Source organism: Choloepus didactylus, chromosome 9 (assembly GCF_015220235.1).
Source record: "Choloepus didactylus isolate mChoDid1 chromosome 9, mChoDid1.pri, whole genome shotgun sequence".
NCBI classification, from domain to species: domain Eukaryota; kingdom Metazoa; phylum Chordata; class Mammalia; order Pilosa; family Megalonychidae; genus Choloepus; species Choloepus didactylus.
The window spans coordinates 60,298,445-60,319,967 of NC_051315.1; the positions used below are offsets into that span (position 1 = coordinate 60,298,445).

The following is a 21,523-nucleotide window of genomic DNA, read 5'->3' on the forward strand; positions in this document are numbered from 1 at the left end:
AAGCTCACAATAAAATTTTAAAAATATTCCTGAAGTTAAAACTGTCAAGATGGAATATTAATACAACTTTTGTTACATTTGTTCAGAGACCATCATAGTTATTTAATATTCATTATGGCTTGAATATAAACAATCTTGGGATCCAAACAGCATCCCTAAAGTGAACAAAAAAGAATGGAGCTCTGGAAAGTTACCAGTTAAATCTGCAACCCACAATAGTCATGTCTTCTGAGTGGATGTGGAAACTTTGAAAATAGCTGTGTGAACTGGAATAGGGAAGAGAGACATTTATGGACCCTACCATATGTCACAGTAACAGAAGAGCTCACACTAAGCACAGATAGGGGTTAAAATACAGAAAAACTTCCAAACTTGGTTGATAAATAGTTGCTGCCTGTAGTATTCTAAGCTCCCCCTTCCCACTGCCTCCATCCCTTCCTCAGGAATCCCCACAATGACCCTGCAAAAAGGGTGTCTTGAACCCCTCTTCTGCAGTACACTCAATATTGCCCAGCCCATGCTCTATCAGTGAGAAACCTTCTGAATCCCATTCTTGGTGCTAGGTGCCTGTGAGACAGGTGCTATTAATAGAAACAGTTTACAGTAGCACAAGCCTCAGAGAGGTTGACTTCTCTAAGGCTACACAATTAATAAAGCTGGAAAGCAAAGCCAGGTCTAACTTCAAAACTCATGCTTTTCCCACTTCTTCTGAACACCTCTTTTGAAAGAAATTATGAATTTGGTTATTAGTAGACAAAAAGGGATGCTCTAGGTTGCATGACATAAGGTAATTTTAACTTAAATATGACTAATATTTAATGAACAATTTAGCCTTGCTCATTCTTTGGATAAGGTAGCTTCAGTCAGTTTGATGTCTTTCACATTTTAGAACTCTGACCTTTAGTTTCTCCCTGGACATGTCAATGATATTTAGCCTGAGGTATGTAGTTTTGGGAACAGTCTAGGGTCCTTCAAATGAAAATGGATCACATATTTAAAGGAAATTTAAAACTAATTTGCATACAGAATTTTTAAATCAAATGAAGAACCACTTCATGAAGTCAGGGCTACTCACTTGTGATCTTTGTGCTGGAAAGCCACACATGGGTAATTTCATCAATCCCGGAAAGTTTATGAGATAAAACTGTAAGTCCATATATGGATAATTAGTGAAGTTCCTCCAAATTTCCAGGGCCTTTTTTTTTTTTTTTTGAGGAATTCATTGGCGTATTCAAACCAGTTTTACAATTTTCTTATTAAGAGACCAACTAAGTCTCCCACTACAGGGTGAGGGACAGAATGCACTTCCTGTGCTCATGAGGAGGAGGAGGAGGAGGGCAAACCCATCTCTTAAGTTGGGCAGAAAGGGCTGCCAATTGATGGATCTGATCTTTGACTGAAATTTAAAAGCAGTTAACAAGAGGAGAACAGGGACAGATTTGTGACCCTCTCCATCTCACCTGGAATGAATCTGGGGCTCAGCTGGCCTTGTGACCAAACACCTGAGTATTTCTTTAGATTTGCTTTCAATATGAAGATAACCCATTTGAGCCATTTAGCTATAAACAATTATGAAAATTTTAACACACTGAACCAAATTGATAATAGGCAAGAATTTAACCAAAGAACCCTGCTCTAAGAATCCAAAAGCTTTGTTTTAGTTCTGATATCAATACTTACTACATACGTAAAGATTTCCCCCCTCTCTAAATCTGCTTCCTCTGTAAAACAGTGATAATACCATCCATCCTACCTTAAATGGCCTCTGATGAAGCAGCATAAATGGTCAGGGCATGATACTTTTGGCAATTAGTTTACAGAAAGTCATTAAAAAAAAAAACTGCTACCTTCCACTTTAAGGTAATCTAATCATTCCCTTAATTAAAACTTGCATCAAGCAATGTAATACTATTTCATAAAGGAATTCAAGTTATCTTCAGAAATAAAACACTGCATCTTTTAAACAGGGCAAAAGCAATAATTTTTTGAGTCTTAAAAAAGAAGAGCAGTTTATATATACATGGTATTTAGTCTGCACCAAGGCACAGTTCTAAGTGCAGTACACATGTGGCCCACTTACGTCTCAACCACTCTGTATGGTAGGCTCTACAACTGCTCTCATTTTCAGATGAGGAACCTGAAACACAGGTAGTAAATGGCAGTCAACATTTAAGCCCAAAGAATCTGGTTCCAAAATCTGAGCTCTTAACCACTATATTTTTATTGCCCTTCTTAAAACAGTCTTATGCATGGAGGTTATATATCCCCAGTATTTTAAAGGAGTGAGGATTTCCAAGTGAAAGCCATGTTATTTTGGCTCTAACTAGCAACTACTCTTCTATTAAATTCTTCTCAGGCTCAGAACAAATAATTTTTGAAGTAGGTTTACACTCAATTACTCAAATCTTTTTCATTGAAAATCAAACCATTTCCAGGAAAAAAAAAATTCTGAAAAAAAAGAAAAGGGGAAGGGAATGAGAAGTAGGGGAAGACAAATGGAAATGTGCTCGTTTTAGGAAATAAAGCTAATTCCAAATAACAGGCAAGTTATTTAAATCCTAGAACTGTTTCAACACTACTGAAATCCAGGACCTGGAATTCTAATAATTCAATTTTTAAAACAGCTGCCAAAAGCACTTTTTGAATTAGATCGTTAAGTCTTCAGAAAATTACAATTTGGTACACTTAGAAGGAAAATTGTCAGATAACATGCCAAAATTTAGACTGAGATTACAATTTAATTACATTGCTGCTTGTTTTTGTGAGAAAGGGATAGCCTGATACCTTGAAAATTCCATTGGCAGGTAAACTGTAAGAGCAAATCAACAATCTAAATGGACTGTACATTCAGAATAATCATGAAAATATAGCTAATAATTAACATCTAATGGTGATCAACAGTGTTACATTTAATAAGTTGATGATGAACAGCAAGAACACACAACATACTCTTTAAATGTCATTGAAACTCTCCACCATTTGGCTTCATGTAATGAGGTATTTGTAGAAAAAAGTGTATGTTCACATTTTATATACCATTTAAATTGAAAGTGTTATTTTTAGGAGTAGGGGATAGCAGTGGGTAAGGAAAAAATAGACTTAAGATTTTATTTTTGAAAAACATCCAAATATTTCCCCCCAACTTACAAATTTCTAGGATGCTCTCTACACTTATTTCCTTTCAACATGCATACACTAAGGCTAATTTTAATCAAAGAAATATTGTGAAATTATATGCAAAACTGTACATTTTACTCTGCATCAGTGCTGACTCAGAGAAGACCCTAACAATCATTTTAGGGATATAAGACATGCTTTAATGGTGAGGACAGACATAAGTAGACTATAAAACAATCAAAACCCCAAAAGAGATTATTAGAGCCAAAGATCGACAGTGATTTTGAAATTATTTAGTGATAGATACCAATTTCCATTGTGAAGGTAACAGTAAATTATTCAACTTGGTTCAATGAGCCATCTTGTCCCTGCTAGGCATTTGCATGTTCTCTCTAATCTGTAACATTTGCTTGGGAAAGCCTTACTAGGAGGAGTTTTGTTCTACTAAGTTGATTCATATCCTAAACATTTTTGATTCTTCATCATTACCTAAACCCACGTTAAGAAAGCAGTTTCATTTTATGGCTTGTATTCCCCCTTTTCTTCATTTTGACACGGTTACTCACGTTAATTTAGAAATACTATTGTGAACCAGTGATCTAGATCTATACTACTTTTTTACTGTCCACTTAAATACTCACTTCAACAAAATTTAAAAAAAACTGGGCATTTTCTTTTAATTCAGGGCTTTAAATAACAGTTACTATGTGCAGATAGTACTTTATGATTCAGAAAGATGAAAACTCAAACAAAAAGCTTTTAAATCTGTGGGCAGCACCTGAAGCACTCAGTCAATGCTAAGATTTCATTATCATGTCAATATTTTTCATGGGATTTCTGTCCTAATCTACAGAGGAACAGATATAAGCCACTCCTGATAGTGCCAAGTGCTACTTACCCAGAATTAGCCTTGATAATGGTTATTAGGTTTACTTTAACAGCTTGAAATACTTTATACTTGTCTTGAAGTATTCTCAAAGAATTTATTCAGATGATTCTTAAGTGAAAGGAGCTAAGTTAGTCAATAACCTAAATCTTGAAAGCTCCCTTTATATGTAATTTTCATAGTCTTTAAATTTTAACTGTCATTCTTTATTACCTTTTGGCTACATTCTCTACAATTTCAGCAGCATCTTAAAGAGACAACATGTCTATGTACAATGAGAAAAACAAAATGGCTTGCAACATCAGAAATAAGAGCCGAAGTTAACTGTACAATATTGATGAGAATCTGTGGTAAGTATAGCCTTCTTTTTCTGCAACACAGAAAACTTACATATAAGTATCAGCATTTATGAATGTGACAATAAAGAAATAACCTACAGAGTGAAATACAGCATCCTGAAAAATAATGGTTTCTACTAAAGAAGGCAGTTAGAAAATGTTTCACATTTTAACAAATCTGTACAAACTACAAGAAACTTGTTTATGGGACCATCCTTCCACCTTGCTGAAAAGAACCTTCTAGAAATATAGAATAACCACAAACAATTTATAAATCTAGTATCTACGTGCTCCACAGCCCTAGAACCCAAGAAACTGGTTTAAAGAACTCTTTTATCTCCAGCATAGATCATTTTTACATGCCTTGATAGTTATGAATACCTGCTTTTAATATCTCTTTGATGTACAGTCAACTCGCACCTTTAAGGAAGTCATTAGATTTTTTAGCAAAGAAGCAACATCATTTAGCAGCAATTAAAGCGCCTCCAAGACTTAAAAAAAATACAATATCCAATTAGAAAAGCCATATTTTTAAACATTTGTACAAGAATAAGCTGCTGAAACTTAGTAATTGAAATATGACGTCTGTACAACAATTTACAATAGTGCTAGAAGGGAATTTTATCATTATCCTGCATAGAACTGTCTGCATTTGGTTACATACTGTCAATCGTTTTTATGAACAAGGCCTGGTAACAAAAGAAAAATAGCTGTAAAGAATTCAAACATTTTGAAAACACTGCAAATACTATAATTTAGTGAATTCAACTGATTTCAAAACAAGCAGCTCATTTTGTCAAAAGTGTCTGGTCTCTAGGAATTACAGCTCCTACTTTGATATACTCAGTAGGGGAGAGAAACAGACATGTGATTTTTGAGGTATAACTAAGTAAAAGCCAGAACAGGCAAATGACAAAGTCTAACTGTCCAAAGATTCTAACTTGCACATTCTATTATATAAAACACAACTGTCACTGTCATTCAGTTCTTACTTTGGTTTCAGCAGATTAACTGCTGAATGCTGAAGTATGTATCCAGGCACTGTAGTTCTTATGTGTTAGAAATATCTCATATTTTTTCCATGTATTTTTAAATAATGAAAAACTACCCTTCATATTAGAACTCTCCAGTAACAACAAAATGTATTTAAGTATTAGAAACGTTATTTACAGTGTTTCCCTAAACAAAAAACCATTTTTTCTTCTATCACAACATGGTACTCCTGTTTATGTGCTCATCCTACACTGTTTGAGGTTATAGTCAGAAGTGTACATTTATTCATTGTCCATGATCCACTCTCATACAAATGACACTAAAAAATTCAGTTTACAAACAGTCCTGAACCATGTCCTGGGTAAAAAAAAGAAAAACAAAAAACACTCAAATGCTCTCAAACTCAATGTGCATATGAAAACAATTCAATGATACCATGCCAATCTTGGAGGAAAGTCAGTAAGAAATTATGCTTGAAGAAGGGGGTGTAGGGGATGCTGTCAGCCCAGCCATGTGTAAATTTCCTGAAGAATTCGATCTTCTCATGTGAGGGAGAAGGTATGGATCGTTTGCTAGTTGGTGCACATCAAATCTATCTTCTTTTCGGTATGCCAAACAGCGTCTTATAAAGGCCTTAAAAAATAAAGGAAAGAAAAGGTTAGCACTTCTAAATATCAACAAATTGAATCCTATAGAAGGATGGACACATTTAAGGTGATAAATCTCATTTTATTGGAAATTCAAATCTTAAAAAAATAAAAAAGTTCTGTAGCAATTGAATTCTCCCTCACAGTCCTTTGTGGGTCACTTCATAGTCATCATTATTGCTACCATTTGAACTTCCTGTTGAAAAGTTGCATTTCTGCTTAGAAAATTCTGGAGACTTTCCTTTTTCTAGTATTTTACTTCTGCTAAAACACCCTCATCCAAATTTACCATCAGTTTAGTTTGGCCAAAGGCTAGGGTACCATTTTTAGCTTCAATATTTTTTCCAACTGAGAATAAAGATTTTCTCTAGATGAAGGAACACTGAAGTGACACTACTAGTACAGCTTTTGTTTCCTAGGCTAGCCCTGTGCATCATTACACTTTGGAAAAACTAAATAATCGAATACAATCATTATCTTTTCTTTCTTCTCAAAGCTGATTTATATATTCTTTCTTTGAGAACAACCTTCTTGTAAAACAGCCTTATCAAAGTATAACATATTTATAGAAAAATGCATAAATCCTAAGTGTACAGCACACAAAGTGAACACATCTATGCAACTAGCACCCAAATCAAGACAAATATCAGAACCTCCTAAGTTTCCTCATGCCCCCTTTCAAGTACTGTTCCCCATCCCAAACTGGATAACTTTTTTCCTGACTTCTAACAGCACAGTTAAGTTTTACTTGTTTTGAATTTTACATAAATGTAAACATGGACTATGCTCTCCTTTGCCTGGCTTCTTTCAGTCAACATTATAAAATTCATGAATTAAAGCATTTGCAGGGGGAAAAAAAGCTACAACATTTATACCTTTAAATGGAAGTTAAATCACATTGAAAATAACTATTTTGTACCTCTTTAGAAGTAAATTTTTCTTTAAAACCAAATCTAGCTATTCTCATCATTATACCATGGTTAGCTTACTTCTATTTATCAAGCCCATCTAATCACTTAGGTTTTACTTTTTTTATATCTTTAACAAAAATATTTCAGAGAGCACTCTGAAAAGACTGACAGAGAAAGAAATCAAGAGTGACTGATATGCTGAAAATAGAGTATGAGGGTACGAAAGGCGGTATACCAATAATAGTAAGGTTAAGGCTAAGAAGCCTGCAATGAATAAATGTTCTTAAAATGCCCACACCAAGTCTAGGAGAAGTACTTCGCAGAGGTGGGCTCTGTACGTGTAAGGGACAAGAAGTAAAAAATACATGTGAAACCCCTGTCCAAGATTTCAGACACCAAAACGGTGTTTGTGTTATCCACAGAGAGCCTAAGGCTAGAACCAGAAATGACTCGATGGGACTCCTCTTTGGCATAACCCACTCACTCCTGGGTTATTTATTATTTATTTATTATTTCTGTCAATAATAAATAATTTTTTTGACTAAGTTTACTCTTAACTTCTGTTCTCATTGAGGCTGTAGAAAACATATTTAGATTCTAGTACTGTTAAGATCTTTTTAAAGGAGGCATATTTACCTTTTTAATTGTCAAAATCTTCTAAAAGTCATTCAAGAAAGTTGCAAAAACCCATTTAAGATGTAAGAGACAAATGACTGCATGGTATGTGAATAAATCTCAATAAAAATGAATTTTAAAAAAATGCAATGCTGAACACTTCCAAAACAAACCCACACAGAGATTACCTATACAAAAACCATTACATTTTGACTTCTGAAGACTACTATGACCTCAAACAAGGGCAACAACTAGCAGTACTTACCTACACTCTAAGAAACAGGAAATGTTATAATCCCTGTTTATGAATTATTCTTGTGGCCTGACCATCCATATCAGAATAAAAAAAATAAGAAAGAAAGAAACTTTGTATGTTCTTCTTAGGAATTTCACAAGGCTTAGAAAAGGGAAGATACCAACAATGGGGTCATAGAGAAATGATCTTTATGATGAAAGTTATGACAAAGCAGGAATAAAAATACAAATATTAAGTGAAAGACCAACAGGAAGAAGGTGGGAAGAAAAAAGCACCATAAAATACTGCTATTTATTAGAAATAGCCACTTCATATTATTTTATTACATAGATATAAATGCATTAGAAACTGTAAGAAGGCTTTTTTTTTTTGCAGACTCATAGACTGCTAGATTCAAGGAGATGACAAAGGGATAAGACACTAACTCTCAAGAGTTAGCGTAATGGGCCCTGCCCCTGCAGTGTGGAAGTGCCACACTGCATCTGTACAAAAAGACTTGCTAAGCCCCTCCTGCTGTTACCTGGACCTCTCCCCCAACTTCCTTACACTTACTAATTTATGAAACTGTTTTTTCTCAGTGCAGTTTTTTTTGTGTCCACTGGATTACAAACTTTATTAAAAAATACAAACACACACACACACACACAAGTGAGTGCAAGGTAGTATAGAGATCAAGGACATGGATTCTAGAGTCTGACAAGTGGATATCTAAATAGCAAAGCTCCATGGCCTATTAGCTGGTATGATTCTAGACTAGGTAATTACTTTTGCTGTGGCCTGGCTGGTTTCCTACTTTATAAAATGGGGATAACTAAAGCATCCCCATTTTATATAAAGCAGCAACACAACTCTTGGCACAAAGTAAGCACTAAATAAATGGTAGTTATTATTAATACTTTTATTATTTCTTATATACTTAAACATCCCAGGTGAAGAATTAATATAAGCTGCTAAACAAAACATAAAGGAAATGATAGACCCAGATGATCTTGTGATTTGCCCTGGTTTTCAAACGAGGTGGTATATGCACAAGGAATCAGGAATCATATTTTTGGTCCTTAAAAGATGAAAACTATTGCAACTGAAGGGACAAGCATATCCTTTTTCCAGAGCTGATATTCTGGCAGAACCAATCCCTTCTATTTTACCTACTAACAAGTACTTACCCTTGTTTTAAGCACAATTTATTAAACAGAATTTACCTCAAAATATTTATTTACATAAATTTAGTACCTTGGCTTCACTGCTTACAACCGGTTTTACAGGGAACTGGACTTCTGTGGCTTTTAATATTGTATTTTCTTGAAGGATATCTTGTTGAGATTGATTGTGACCAAATGGCTTAAAGAAAACCAAAACGAATTAAAATGTTGAGAAATTAATCCCTCAAAATATTTAAACAGAGATAACATCAGTGAATTCTCAGGGCACAAATGATTTGTATTCTAAAATTTTGCAACCAGTTATTTGGAACTTGGGGCATATTATCACAGAAACAAGGTTATAATTATAGGAGGCTGAGAATGCCCATCTTTTAATCCTTAACATGACTGAAAAACTGTGAGGAGCAGTATGAAAATAATGCTGTAGAAAAAGTTGCAATATAACTAAGATTAAATAAAAGCAAATTAAAAACTTTATTCTGAATGTTTAAAAAATGAAGTTTAATTAGAGAAGAGATGAAGTAGTAGTAGAAACAGCTGTGAAGATTCTAAAAAAATATACTTTGTGAATGATACACCAACTTAAATGAAATAGCTCAGGATTAGGAGTTAGAAGATCTGGGTTTGCTCCTAACTTGTTATGAATTCCTGGACAAGTCCTTTAACTTCTCTTGCCATATTTACCAAATGAAGGGATAGGCTGGGATGTGGACTAGATGATAAGTAAGGAAAACTATAAATTTTGTAGTTTATAGTTCTGTCTTCAATATAAAAAGGGGTTTGAGAAGAATTAAGACTAAGTTAGATCTTATTTCCCTGAGGAAGAGAGAGAGAATCTATGTCTGGGCTAAGCTGTGTATGTGTGTGTGCACCCGTCAGGGTCAGGGAGGACATAAGTGGAGAGGAAGTGAGGAAGTGGAGGATAATGAAAAGTGTTTTGACTCCAGTATTCCTAGCAGTAGAAAAGGTCAGCACTGTTAACGATAGTTACTTCTTTTTCTTAAAAAAAAAAAAAAAGAGGCAGGCTAAATAAACAGGTGTGACATTTAAAATAATTCTGATCCATGCAACTTAAGACAAAGCAGAAGCCTGGCTTCCCTTGAAAGGGTCTAAATTAACATCAATTCAATGAAACATTTAAGAGGGGAAAATTCAATTCATTTATCTCTATACAGGTGAAACTGACAGAATTTAAATTAATTTACCTTTCTACCATAAAGACATTGAAAGAAGATGACTCCAACTGACCACACATCAACCTTATTGGAAATTTTTGGTGGCTCTTTTCCAACTACAAAACACTCAGGAGGTAAATACCTACAGTTTTGGGGGAGATAAAAATAAAAGAATGCTTAGTAACAACCAGTAACTTAAAACCTTCTAAACTCAAAATCTTAGAGCACTCATTTTATCAATGAAACCATCAACTGAACTTTTGAAGCATTTATATTCTAGTATCACTTGACTCTGGAACAAAAACACAACCTTGTGATTAAGTATGCACGATAATCATCTATATAAAACAAAAAATTATCATTAGAAATTACAATGTTCTAATCTGAGTCTAACAAGAATAGAAGAAATCCTCTCCCACTCCCTTTCATCATTGCTCAAACTGTAGGCCATTCTCTTCCTAAAATGCTTATCTGATCAGATGGTTCTTTTGTTTAAACAGCCTTAACAGCATTTACTGCCAATAAGATAAGACCTAATTTCTACTGTTAGTAACACAAGACCTATCCTAACTTGGCAACAACTTACATTTCCAAAATCCAACCTCGCTCATCCCCCGCCCCCCTCAAAGCCAGCTCCACTTGGTTCTCCAAACTTCATTTTTCCCTCTGTGCTTCTGAATATGACAATCTCTAATGCCTTCTCCAAATCACTCCAACTCACTTGTAAGCACCTTTTCTTCTTCAGACCAAACCGACCTCCATAAACCATCTTTGCCTCCCTCCACACAAAGTATGGCCTGTTCCCCATGTTGCCAGAGGACTTCAGGGTTCCTTCATTATGGTATCAAATTACAATCACATTAGACTGTAAGCAGCTCTAGGAGCTCTTACTCATGCAATATCGAGCAATAGTAGTGCCTGAAATACACTGAGGATTCAAAAAGGTTTGCTATTTACTTATAAGTTCATAATTTTACATAAAAGGTAAATTTATCACCTCAGGTAATAAGTAAGAAGATTCATCAGGGATGCAAGCATCACACACTTCAAAAATTAAGATAAACTAAAAATCATGAAAAGGACTAATACAGCTAAATGGTATCTTACTCTTATATTATTTATTTTTTTCTCAATTATGTTAAATTGTGATTTCAGCATGATTCTGCTTCAGTAGGTTCAAGTGGTTCCTTGAAGAAGAACCACTAATGATGAACAATAAGTTACTTATGATGTTAACCCTTTCCTACTCTCAAAGTCAAGTGAAAAGCAAGATTTATCAATAAGTATGTGTTGTGTGTAGGTGTATATGTGTGTGACTGAAACAAGAATGGCTTTTAAACACTGTGATATAGTGTCTCTTCAGGCAACAAGGGTGTAAGCAAGGAGAGCAGTTGTAGGAATAAAAACCAAAGACATTTGGAAAAAAAAAAATGACTCCCAGGATTTAGTGAATGATACATTTGAAACCCGAGAGAGAAGGAAAGACAAAACTGATTTTCTTCTAGGTGATACTGACAAATATTTCAAGCTTTTGGGATGAAAGATGACTTATAAAATCAATACACACACATATACACACACTAAAAGTTTCTAAGTATCAATGTTCGAAAGGATAATAGTTTACCAATCACATAGCTAAAAAACTTACATGACTTCAAAAATTAACAATCCTCTGAACACTGTTTCTATGAGAAATAAACTCCACGTCCTACTTAGAAATGCCATGACTGTATCTCCTTCCTGCACAGCCCTAAAACATGAGCTTCCCTGGCTCATGATCACTTGTAAAGGGGAATCTCCTTGCCCTGCCCTAAACTAGTCAATCATGAGTGAGAGGGAAACAACATAGCAGGAGTCTCTTACAGAAAGAGAATGATCTATTATTTGATTTTCAAACTGTTTTCCATAGGGTCCAAGGGTTCTACCAAGAAGTCTTGTTTTTGTTGGTTTTATTTAACAGAATTCTGACTAAGATTTTGTTGCGATAAAAGAAGCCCTGTTGTTAAAAGAAAAAAGCAGATTGAGAATACTGACTTTTTTAGGGCTACTAGCTTGATATTTCTGAATAATTTTGAATGATATTTAAATATGCAAAAAAATCAATTACAGATCTTACTCATAATTCCTAGAAAATGCCACAGGCAGAATTTGATACTGTAAAATGGTTTGAAGAGAATGCATATGACTAAACCCTGTTCATTAAAAGTAAAATCCATACAGACTGGTGACACCTTGTGGAACTGGCTTTCACGGTGCATGGGTTATCGGGAAACACTAAAGTCACATTTATGTTTGTAGGCACTCACTATTGCCTTCAATGAAGTTGAATGCAGTAACTCTCTTCCCACCAAAACATCACTCTTTTTACTAAGTTATTCTAAAACTGAAAAAAGTTTGTTTTGAAATTTTAAAGTCTATGTATTGCACTTTGGCGAATCTGACAGTAAATTTGAAAATTCACACTGAGGTGGCTTTTGTCAACACTGAGGCACTCTGAAGAGATGAAATTCATTTAGATTTTATCTATGATCTATGGTTCTATTTATATTTATATCTATATTTACAAAGTCATTAAGAGGGATTTCTGAGTCAAGTCCAAAGACGAAGAACATGTCAAATTCATCCCCTATGATTGCCCACCCTATCTCTAACACAAGCTGCCAACCATAAAATCTCTAAAGAGAGGGCTTGATGCTTATGGTTATTGTTTGTAATAGTTATTATATTTTTATAAGTATTTATATTCATGATAAACATTATCCTAACATGATAAAAGAAAATCCATGAATTCTCCATGTTAGGAGTTTCTGACTGATGGATTCTGAAGTTACTTGCTAATAACATGTTATTCTCCCTCCCATTTGTGGAGCTTTACAGTTAAGAACATAAGAAAAGAGGACTGACAGCAAGTCTCCCCCTACTCAGAGGCTTCATACCCTTCATAGCCGCACTGTAGTAATCTCAAAGACGACCTGAAAATAGTACATTTAAGAATACATTTACCAGTATGTGCCTGCCCCTTGAGAAGTTAGATCCATTCCATCTACACCATAGCTATCATCATCCATAATCTTGGACAGACCAAAATCTGTGATTTTGATTTCTCCACAGGCTGTTCCATCTACCAGAAGGATGTTCCCTAAGAACAAAATATAAGATTCTTTTAATGACATGTAGATGAAACATTATTTATAACACTTTTAATTCTACTAGCATTCTATTGAAGTTTTAAAAATGAAACCATAAAGCATGTTTTCAGATAACTTTATGAATATGTAAATTATTTCTATAACTTAAAAAAATTATTAAACACATTTCATCATTTACCTGGCTTAAGATCATAATGTATAATAGGGGGTTTGATCTCATTAAGATATCTTAGTGCATTCACTATCTGCATTACAATAGACCTAGCTTCTTTCTCTGACATTAATTTATGTTGCTTCAGATAGAAATCCAAATCATTGCCTTCACAGTATTCCAATACTGTACAAAACCTACAATGCAGAAGAGAAAAAAAATTATCCAAAAACTCAGAATTACAATGGAGAAATAAAGAATATTTATATCATTGTCACAGGATAGGGAAAACAAAAGCAAACATATCTTTAACACATTATGAGGAAAAAAATCACATATTCTAAGGTAAATAATATATATCATTTGGGTAAAATAGTATGTAGAGATTTATTTTAAGAGTTTCCTGTATATATTTATCACACATTCATTTTCAATAATATCTCAGATACTTTATTTCATTATCATAACACCTTAGAAACTTTCTTAAAAATTAAATCCTTATATTCACTTACGTGTCTGTATCCAAGGAGAAATAATCATAGAGTTTAACTATTCTGGGGTGATCCAGTTCTTTGTGTATTCTATACTCTCTGCAGGCATGTCTAAGGGAAGAGAGTATATTAATTCTCCACGACCATAAAAAATTTCAATTTATAAGAACCATAAAATATTAATATACTTGTGGTAGTTTTCTTTCTTCTCATCTCTCCAGCTTTTATTAAGCTGATGGATCTTCACAGCAGCATATCTTTGTTCATAAAGGTCAAAAGCCTAAGATACAAGGCAAAGAACAGTTATGATTGAAGACAAACTGAATAGCTGAAGAGATTATTTTGGTTATAATTTTTGCAATAATACAGAATTAGAAAACACACTATAATTTTTAGTGATCATCTCTGTTTAGACTACATGTAGTTTAATGACACATTTAATATCAGAAATGAGATGCAAATTCTATGGTGAAAAGTCAGAGAACACTCCATCTTAATATGAATTTTCACATTCAAATTTTATAAATCCAATATATTGAATTAAGATAAAACAATAAAGCTGTTATTTGTTTTTGTTATGGACCTGATCCTTCTATACTGGCAGCAGCAATAAGCACCAGGAAAACTGATGACTGTAATGCTTTCTGTGGGCTGGATAAGATAAACCTTCTTCCTCTATCGTTTCTTAGCAACCCCCCACTTCTTTTCCACTTCTTTAAAAATTGACAGGCTCCTAACATCTTTCCAACTGTTAAAAAAAATTCTAAATTTTTATTTTGAAACAGTTTAGACAAGTACAAAATAAGACAGAATACAATGAAACATCTCATGTGCCCACTATCCACAAAAATTATCAATATTTTGCCATTTCTGTTTCATCTATTCCCTATTCCCCATTGCTTTTTTTCCCTGAAGTATTTTCATAGCAAATCCCAGACAATATATAATTCACCCTTAAGTACTCAGTATTTATCTCTAAGAGATGTGTCTTTAAAAAAACTAACAATATTATCACACCCAATTACATTAATAATAATCTCTAAATCTTATCTTAATACCCTTCTGTCTTCAGTTTTCCCTGGCTGTCTCGAAAAAAGGTTATATACTTAGTTCAAATCACTAGCCTGATTCTTAGTGGTCAGAATTCTTTTGTGGCATCACATGATTTAAAAATGATGTTTAAAAGCAATGAATGTGGTTAACGAAAGACTTAACATGAGGTTTCACTGTGATTTATATACAATGATTCCCCTTTAAAAAACCACTCTAAGGCTTACATATTTATTAATAGTAAAACAAGGTCCCCAGTCCCCAACCCCCCATTAATTTAACCAAATTAATTTAATTTAAGCAATAGGGGTAAAACAGTACAATAAGCTTTGTCACAGAAGTTTGAAAGCATGAGCTCAGACATAATACAGGATGTTATAGTTAAGAATTATTTGCTTCAGAGTCAGAAGAATTTATTAGCTGAGTGACTGTGCTAATACCCTCTCTGAGCCTCAGTCTTTTAAAAAAATTTGGGTTGTTGAGAGGATTAAATGGGAGTAAAACAAGTGTTTAGAATAATAAATGGTTCATAGTAAATATCCAATAAACATTACCTAATTATACTATTATTAATAAAGGTTGAGCTTAAAGAAATAGAAAAGAATAAAAACAATAATAGAAGCTAATGTAAGAGAAAAAGTAGAGAAGTATAGAAAATGCAAAGGCAATCATAATAAAGGATAACAGAAGGAAATAAAAAAGTTCCTATGAGTGTTCTCTGATTGTAATAAATTAATATATCTTTCTCCTAAAATTAGGTGAGAGGGAATATACCTTCCCATAAGGCTAATATGGTAATTACTTAGCAACCAATTAAAAATCTTCCACCTTGGTATTGATATAAGTCTATATTTCTTGATTTATAATTTTCTTTTTTTGTTTCCCAACTGACTGGTCAACCATGAAAAGGCTTTTAGAGGGTTGGAGAGAGCTGTAGTTAGTATTTGGGTCAGAAGAGAAGGATCTCAATCAGCATTTTCTATACACAGCTTTTCTTCAAAGTTCTATTGTCTATAGGACTGAAAACAGTCTAAATACTATGGGGCAGTAGCAGAGGGCTGTCAGGAAAGCTATAAGCTGGGCAACTTCTACACAGAGCCAATGACAACTGTACTTTTGGTGATTTCCAGATCCAAGTTATTTTTAGGTCCAAGGTGAGATATTTTGATCTTCTTTTATATCTTATGGCCTGGGTAAGCCTACTTCAACCATTAAGTGCTTGAGGATGAACTACCTTTAGAATTAGGGAAACAAGTTTTAGAAGACTGAGAAGATGGGGCCCATGACATTTAATGACTTGCTTAAGCTGATAAAACAAAACAATAGCAAAATAGTAAATGGGGTGAAACTGTATCAGAATTGCTATTTTCTAACTCAAAACCTTATAGTTTTTCCAGAGTCAGAACCAAAATAAAGATCATCCTCAGTAATCCACAAAGGCATAGTCCTTTGTCTCAATGAACAGGGAGATTTCCACGTTAGTTCATTTAATCATTAACAACAACCTTATGAGGTAGGTATTTTTATTCCAGGATGAAGACAGTGAGGCAGAGGATAAGTAACTACTTTGCCCAATTTCACACGGTTAATAAATAGCAATTAAGACTAGTCAGGATTCAAACACAGTCTTACCTGGCTTGAGAACTCAAGCTCTTAACCACTAACTATACATTTTTGTCATAAAGTACCAATGTTACAAGGAGCTGATAAAAGGCAGACCAAATCTGATCTGAGATGAAGAGGATCATGCAAAACTTTGAAAGAAATTGACGTGAGAGTGGGATCTTCAATATGACTTCATCCTAGGAGCAAATGGGAAGCCCCGGGGGCTTTTAAGCACGGGAGTGAAATGATCAAATTGCCTTTTATAAGAGGTGACTCTAACTACAGCATACAAAATTAAAATTAACCAGAGAAGCACAATACACAAAAGAAAGTGATCAACTAGAAGGCACTGGCAGCAACACAGGAGAATGACAATGAGGCCCTGATTCAAGGGAGTGCAGCAGAGATAGAGGAGGAGGGCCACTGTTGGATTTAGGAAAATTTAATGACATTAATAACGGCAAGCACCAGGGACTGGTTTTATGTTGAGAGAAGGGAGTCAAGAGAAAGGAAGGAGCAATGGATGGTTTCCATGATTTTAATTGAGAGACGAGGCAGATGAATGGCAATGCTACCCACTTTGTCAGAAGGGGTTTTGGAGTAGAGGAAGATGATGACCTCTATTTCAGACACAAGTTTCCAATACCTATAAAGCATTCATGGGAGGTGAATAGGTTAAGTCAGATATTCAGGTATGCAGTTCAGAAAGAAAGTGTGGACTAGACATACATATCTGGAGGTGAAATCACATAGATAATAATTCACTGAATCACCGTCAATAAAATCTTCTAGAGAGAGAACACAGAATGAGAAGAGAGGCCTTTAGGGGTTCCAATACTTAAAGGTTGGGCAGAAAGATATAACAAACTGAAAAAAAAGTAAGGTAAAAAACAGTAAACATTTCCTACATTTCCAGAGATGCATCTGAGCAACTCTGTTCTTATAATAGGTAGAAATTCAGGTAGATTTAGGACATGTAAGACTTCTGACATGTATTTGAATTAAAGGGTACAATCTTTCCAGAAATGTACTGTTTAAAATGGCTACCTGTCTATCTTTATTCAAATGGTATCAGCCTGGCTAATACTGACTGGGTACCAAACATCAGAGGGACTCGAGTACAAGGACAGACTTCAGACTCTTGAGATAAGACAACATAAGTCAATCACAATAAGAATAAGAGTTGGGACGTAGAATCAATACACAAGAGACAAGTACGTCTTCTTAACCATGTACTCCTGTATCTTTGTTATATTAGTCTGAAAAACAGAATAAAATTTACATTACCTTATATACTTCACTAAAGCCACCTCTACCAAGCAGATGAAGTAATAAATATCTTTCATTTAACGTTGGGTGATCTTTGAACCTAATTGGGGAGAAAAACACTGAGGCATGTTAAAACAAACCCAAAGGTTTCTTCTACATTACAGTTCCACTCTCTTACTCCACTTTTAGCTATTTCTTTCTCAGTTACTCTATTGCCAATTTCAAATTCCATACCAGATTCTTTTCTTTCTCTACCACTTCTCTATCACCCATCTTAAGGTTTTAGTGCACAGAGCTTAACTTTTAAAGCTGATTATTCAGGTTAAATGACTAATTATAACATTTCCATAAAGACCTAATAGCCACTGTACTGCTGGGAGCTTTATGAAATTCCATATCTACTCAGCAGGAATTATTTCCCTTGGAAAAATATACTTGGATATTGCGAGTTATGGTTAATCAAGATTTTACAGTGTTGACAAATGATTAAAAATAATTATATTTATAATAAATTACCATCCTGGTTAAATTTTACTGTCTTTGGACTTTTTTAAGATTAAATTTTAATTCCCAATTCAAAAAGCAAAAATTCTTTAAAAGAAAAAAAAAAACCCACTCACAATACTACTCCTCTTACTAGTTAACATTTATTACATCTATTATTTATTAAGCACTTATATGTATTAACTCATGTAATTCCCAACTAGCCCTATGAAGTAGGCCCTGCTAACATTATGAGACATAAAAATTTGTATGATAAAATTTTTTTTTTTTTAACTGTGGAAAGCCAAAAATGCAGTATTTCTTTGTGGGGCTGGAGGTGTGTAGACAGAATTTACAAGAAACTATGAAACACAAATAATGACTTACTGTGAATTATCTTCATTGTTTATTCTTTTGAGTTCCCGAATGTGAAGATTTCTGACTCTTTCCAAACGTTCAAGTTCTGCCTGGATTTCTGCCTCTTCCTGAAAATACAGAGAGGGGACTATAACAAGCTCAATTTATCTGCGACATAAAAAAGATACTTTTACCAATGGATCAATTTTTACAGTAATGGGAAGAATATTGTACTACAACCAAACAGCTCTTTCCAATGCCTGAAAGATGGAAAGAGATAAGGCAAAAGCTCATTTCAACATACCATCCTCCACATAAATCTACACCTAACGAGATACTGAGTTTTACTCTGTACTACAAGAAATCTATTTTTATGTCTAAACTGAAAGGGACTTGAAAGTAGTCAAACTGACATACAACACAAAATGAGCTGAAAATTTTATTTCTGGTTCCTCCAAATTTTAATGTAAAAGGAAATAATTTAGTGCTACAAAACAAAGACAAAAATGAAACGAAGATATAGTTAAAAAGAAGAAAACAGAATCACTGATAACAGACTTCAGAATATTTGGAACACACAAACACACACAAACAAAATCTGACCATGCATGTTAGATAAATCCCATTGTAATTCTAAAGAGACATTAAAACAAAAATCATTATGAATTCTATGGTAAATCTTCACTTAGAGCAGATCTAGGCAAATATCAAAGACATTTACTTATTTATTTATTCATTTAATAAAAAATTGATAATACATTTTTTATGTCTCAAAACATACAATTTTCAGTTTTTTTGTTTTGTTTTTTTAACCAAACACCAAAAACCAAGCAAACACAATCACACATGTCACACACAACTCTTTGATTTGTCAATGTAAATTTGAGAGTTACTTTAAGGATGGATAAGAGTATGCCGAATTTCAGGGGAAAGTTCTGGAAATGTCCAATTTTATAATAGTTTTGAATAAATATCTGTTGAGTAAATAAACAAATACAGATTACATTGGCCCAAAATGTGCCCACTACAATTATAAATCTAGAGCACAAGAAACAGATTATTTTTCTATAGTGATTTAAATGTTTCTCTATTTCATTAGATCCTTCCCCTCATTTCTTTCAGTAACTCATCATCTGATATTTTTAAACAGATTTTACCTAAAAAAAAAAAAAAAAAATTCTGAAATTTACTTTAAAAACATAAAATATTCATTTTACTCAAAGATAGGCAAAGTCTATTACATCCGTATCTAAGGCTTAAACTGAAAGGAATATTCTAAGTATTTATGAAGAAAAATCTTCACAGATTAAAAAAATCATTAATGTTGTTTGTATTCTATTTGACCATTATTAAAATGAAATTTAACCACTATTTGTTACAGAAATTTAATATAGATTAGGCATTAGAGGACAAATAGAAAATTTCAAAATAAATTAAAATGGAGATTATCCTTTCTAGATTTTTTGGGAGAAATTTTTTTTCCTAAAATAAATATATTAAAAAAACTGAAATTTCCTCTTTTAAATGTAGCTTTACTCAAATTCTAATGTTAATAAGAAAAGAAAAAACATAACATCCCAGAGGGTCAATCACTGGAGATTCATTATAAGGACAGGAAAAAAATTGAGAAGCTTTGGAATAATAAGCTCAAAACACAGCTTAACATAAGAAAAAAAATAAAAATAAAAAAAAGAAACCGACCATATCAAGGTATGCCCACAAGTATGAAAGAATTAAAATTAATTTACACCATAGAACCCAGAGAGTTGTAACTTTTCTCTTCATGTTACTTTCCATTAATTTGATTCTTACACACAGGAAGCTGATAAAACACTTGGTAGCCTGGAGAAATTTTAAACAATCTGATATAACTGTGAAATGCCTATTAGAATACCAGCTGAAATATTTGTTTAAAACTTTATTTGAAATTATGGGATGGGGATACTATTTCAAAAGCAAATTTATAGAAGTTAAATTTCACTGAGTCATAAATATATAACTGAGAGATTCAACTAGACTGCTGATGCACATAATCAGAAACTTTTTAGAATTTTTGGTAATCTCCAGATGTCTATACAATGGCAGCAATCAACATCACAAACTATTTACTAAAGAAAGTAAAATGTATGTGTGTCAGTAAATTTAAGCAAGCTTTTTTCCTCTATAAAACATGACAAATTTGTCCCTAAAATCTTACAAAATAAGAACACAAACTTCATTCAGTTTTGAATAGTAAAGTTTACTGGAAAAAAAAAATCAGAGTAATAGAACAAAAAAAGGTGGATCCTAGGTATTGAAGTGGTAATGTCAAGGGAAGAAGACATAACGGAGCTTTATTTACATTTAGACACAAATCCTCCACACTCTGAAATACATTCACATTTTTCACCTTATAACTTAGTATTTATTCCACAATATCTTGGATCTTAAAACAAAGTGACACATTTCTAGGGGAAAGATAATGCTGCAGCTCTAAGTAATTTCCTCTCAAATTCCACTGGAAAAAAGTATATTCATCAAGGCAAATGTTAGGGCAATACTGTCTAGTACCCTTCTCCTGATAGAAAGAATTCTATAATAGCACGTTTTGTTCTGGCTCCAGAATACAACAGTCTCAACAACTAATTTTCCTTTGGTTGCTGATCACTTCCAAAGACCTATCCTGTGGACTACAGTATGCTTGCCTTAAGACTGACATTAACCTCCGGGCCACTCTCAGAATTAATATTGTTCAGAGGATTCAGAAGAAGCCAGGATAACCTGGGCTCACACCTGATCTGAATTCATTACAGAATGCAATCCTCAAACAAAATTAGGCTAGATTACTAGAATAAAAAGGAGACCATTTAACCAGCTAAATAGTACTT

The 21,523-nt window shown here is 33.6% G+C and overlaps 1 protein-coding gene across 1 annotated transcript in view; it reads right to left on the reverse strand.

The window, feature by feature from the left end:
* Positions 1 to 4,187: 4,187 nt before the first annotated feature.
* Positions 4,188 to 21,523, reverse strand: part of TLK1 (tousled like kinase 1) — a 162,955-nt gene continuing 145,619 nt past the window's right edge. Inside the window, exons 13-21 of the mRNA XM_037848811.1 lie at positions 18,687 to 18,784; positions 17,835 to 17,916; positions 14,081 to 14,172; positions 13,914 to 14,003; positions 13,429 to 13,598; positions 13,105 to 13,240; positions 10,132 to 10,243; positions 8,997 to 9,104; positions 4,188 to 5,967 (exon numbers count right to left, since the gene is read on the reverse strand). Of these exons, the coding sequence (XP_037704739.1) occupies positions 5,791 to 5,967; positions 8,997 to 9,104; positions 10,132 to 10,243; positions 13,105 to 13,240; positions 13,429 to 13,598; positions 13,914 to 14,003; positions 14,081 to 14,172; positions 17,835 to 17,916; positions 18,687 to 18,784 (1,065 nt within the window). The 3' untranslated portion in view covers positions 4,188 to 5,790. The remainder of the gene's footprint in view (positions 5,968 to 8,996; positions 9,105 to 10,131; positions 10,244 to 13,104; positions 13,241 to 13,428; positions 13,599 to 13,913; positions 14,004 to 14,080; positions 14,173 to 17,834; positions 17,917 to 18,686; positions 18,785 to 21,523) is intronic.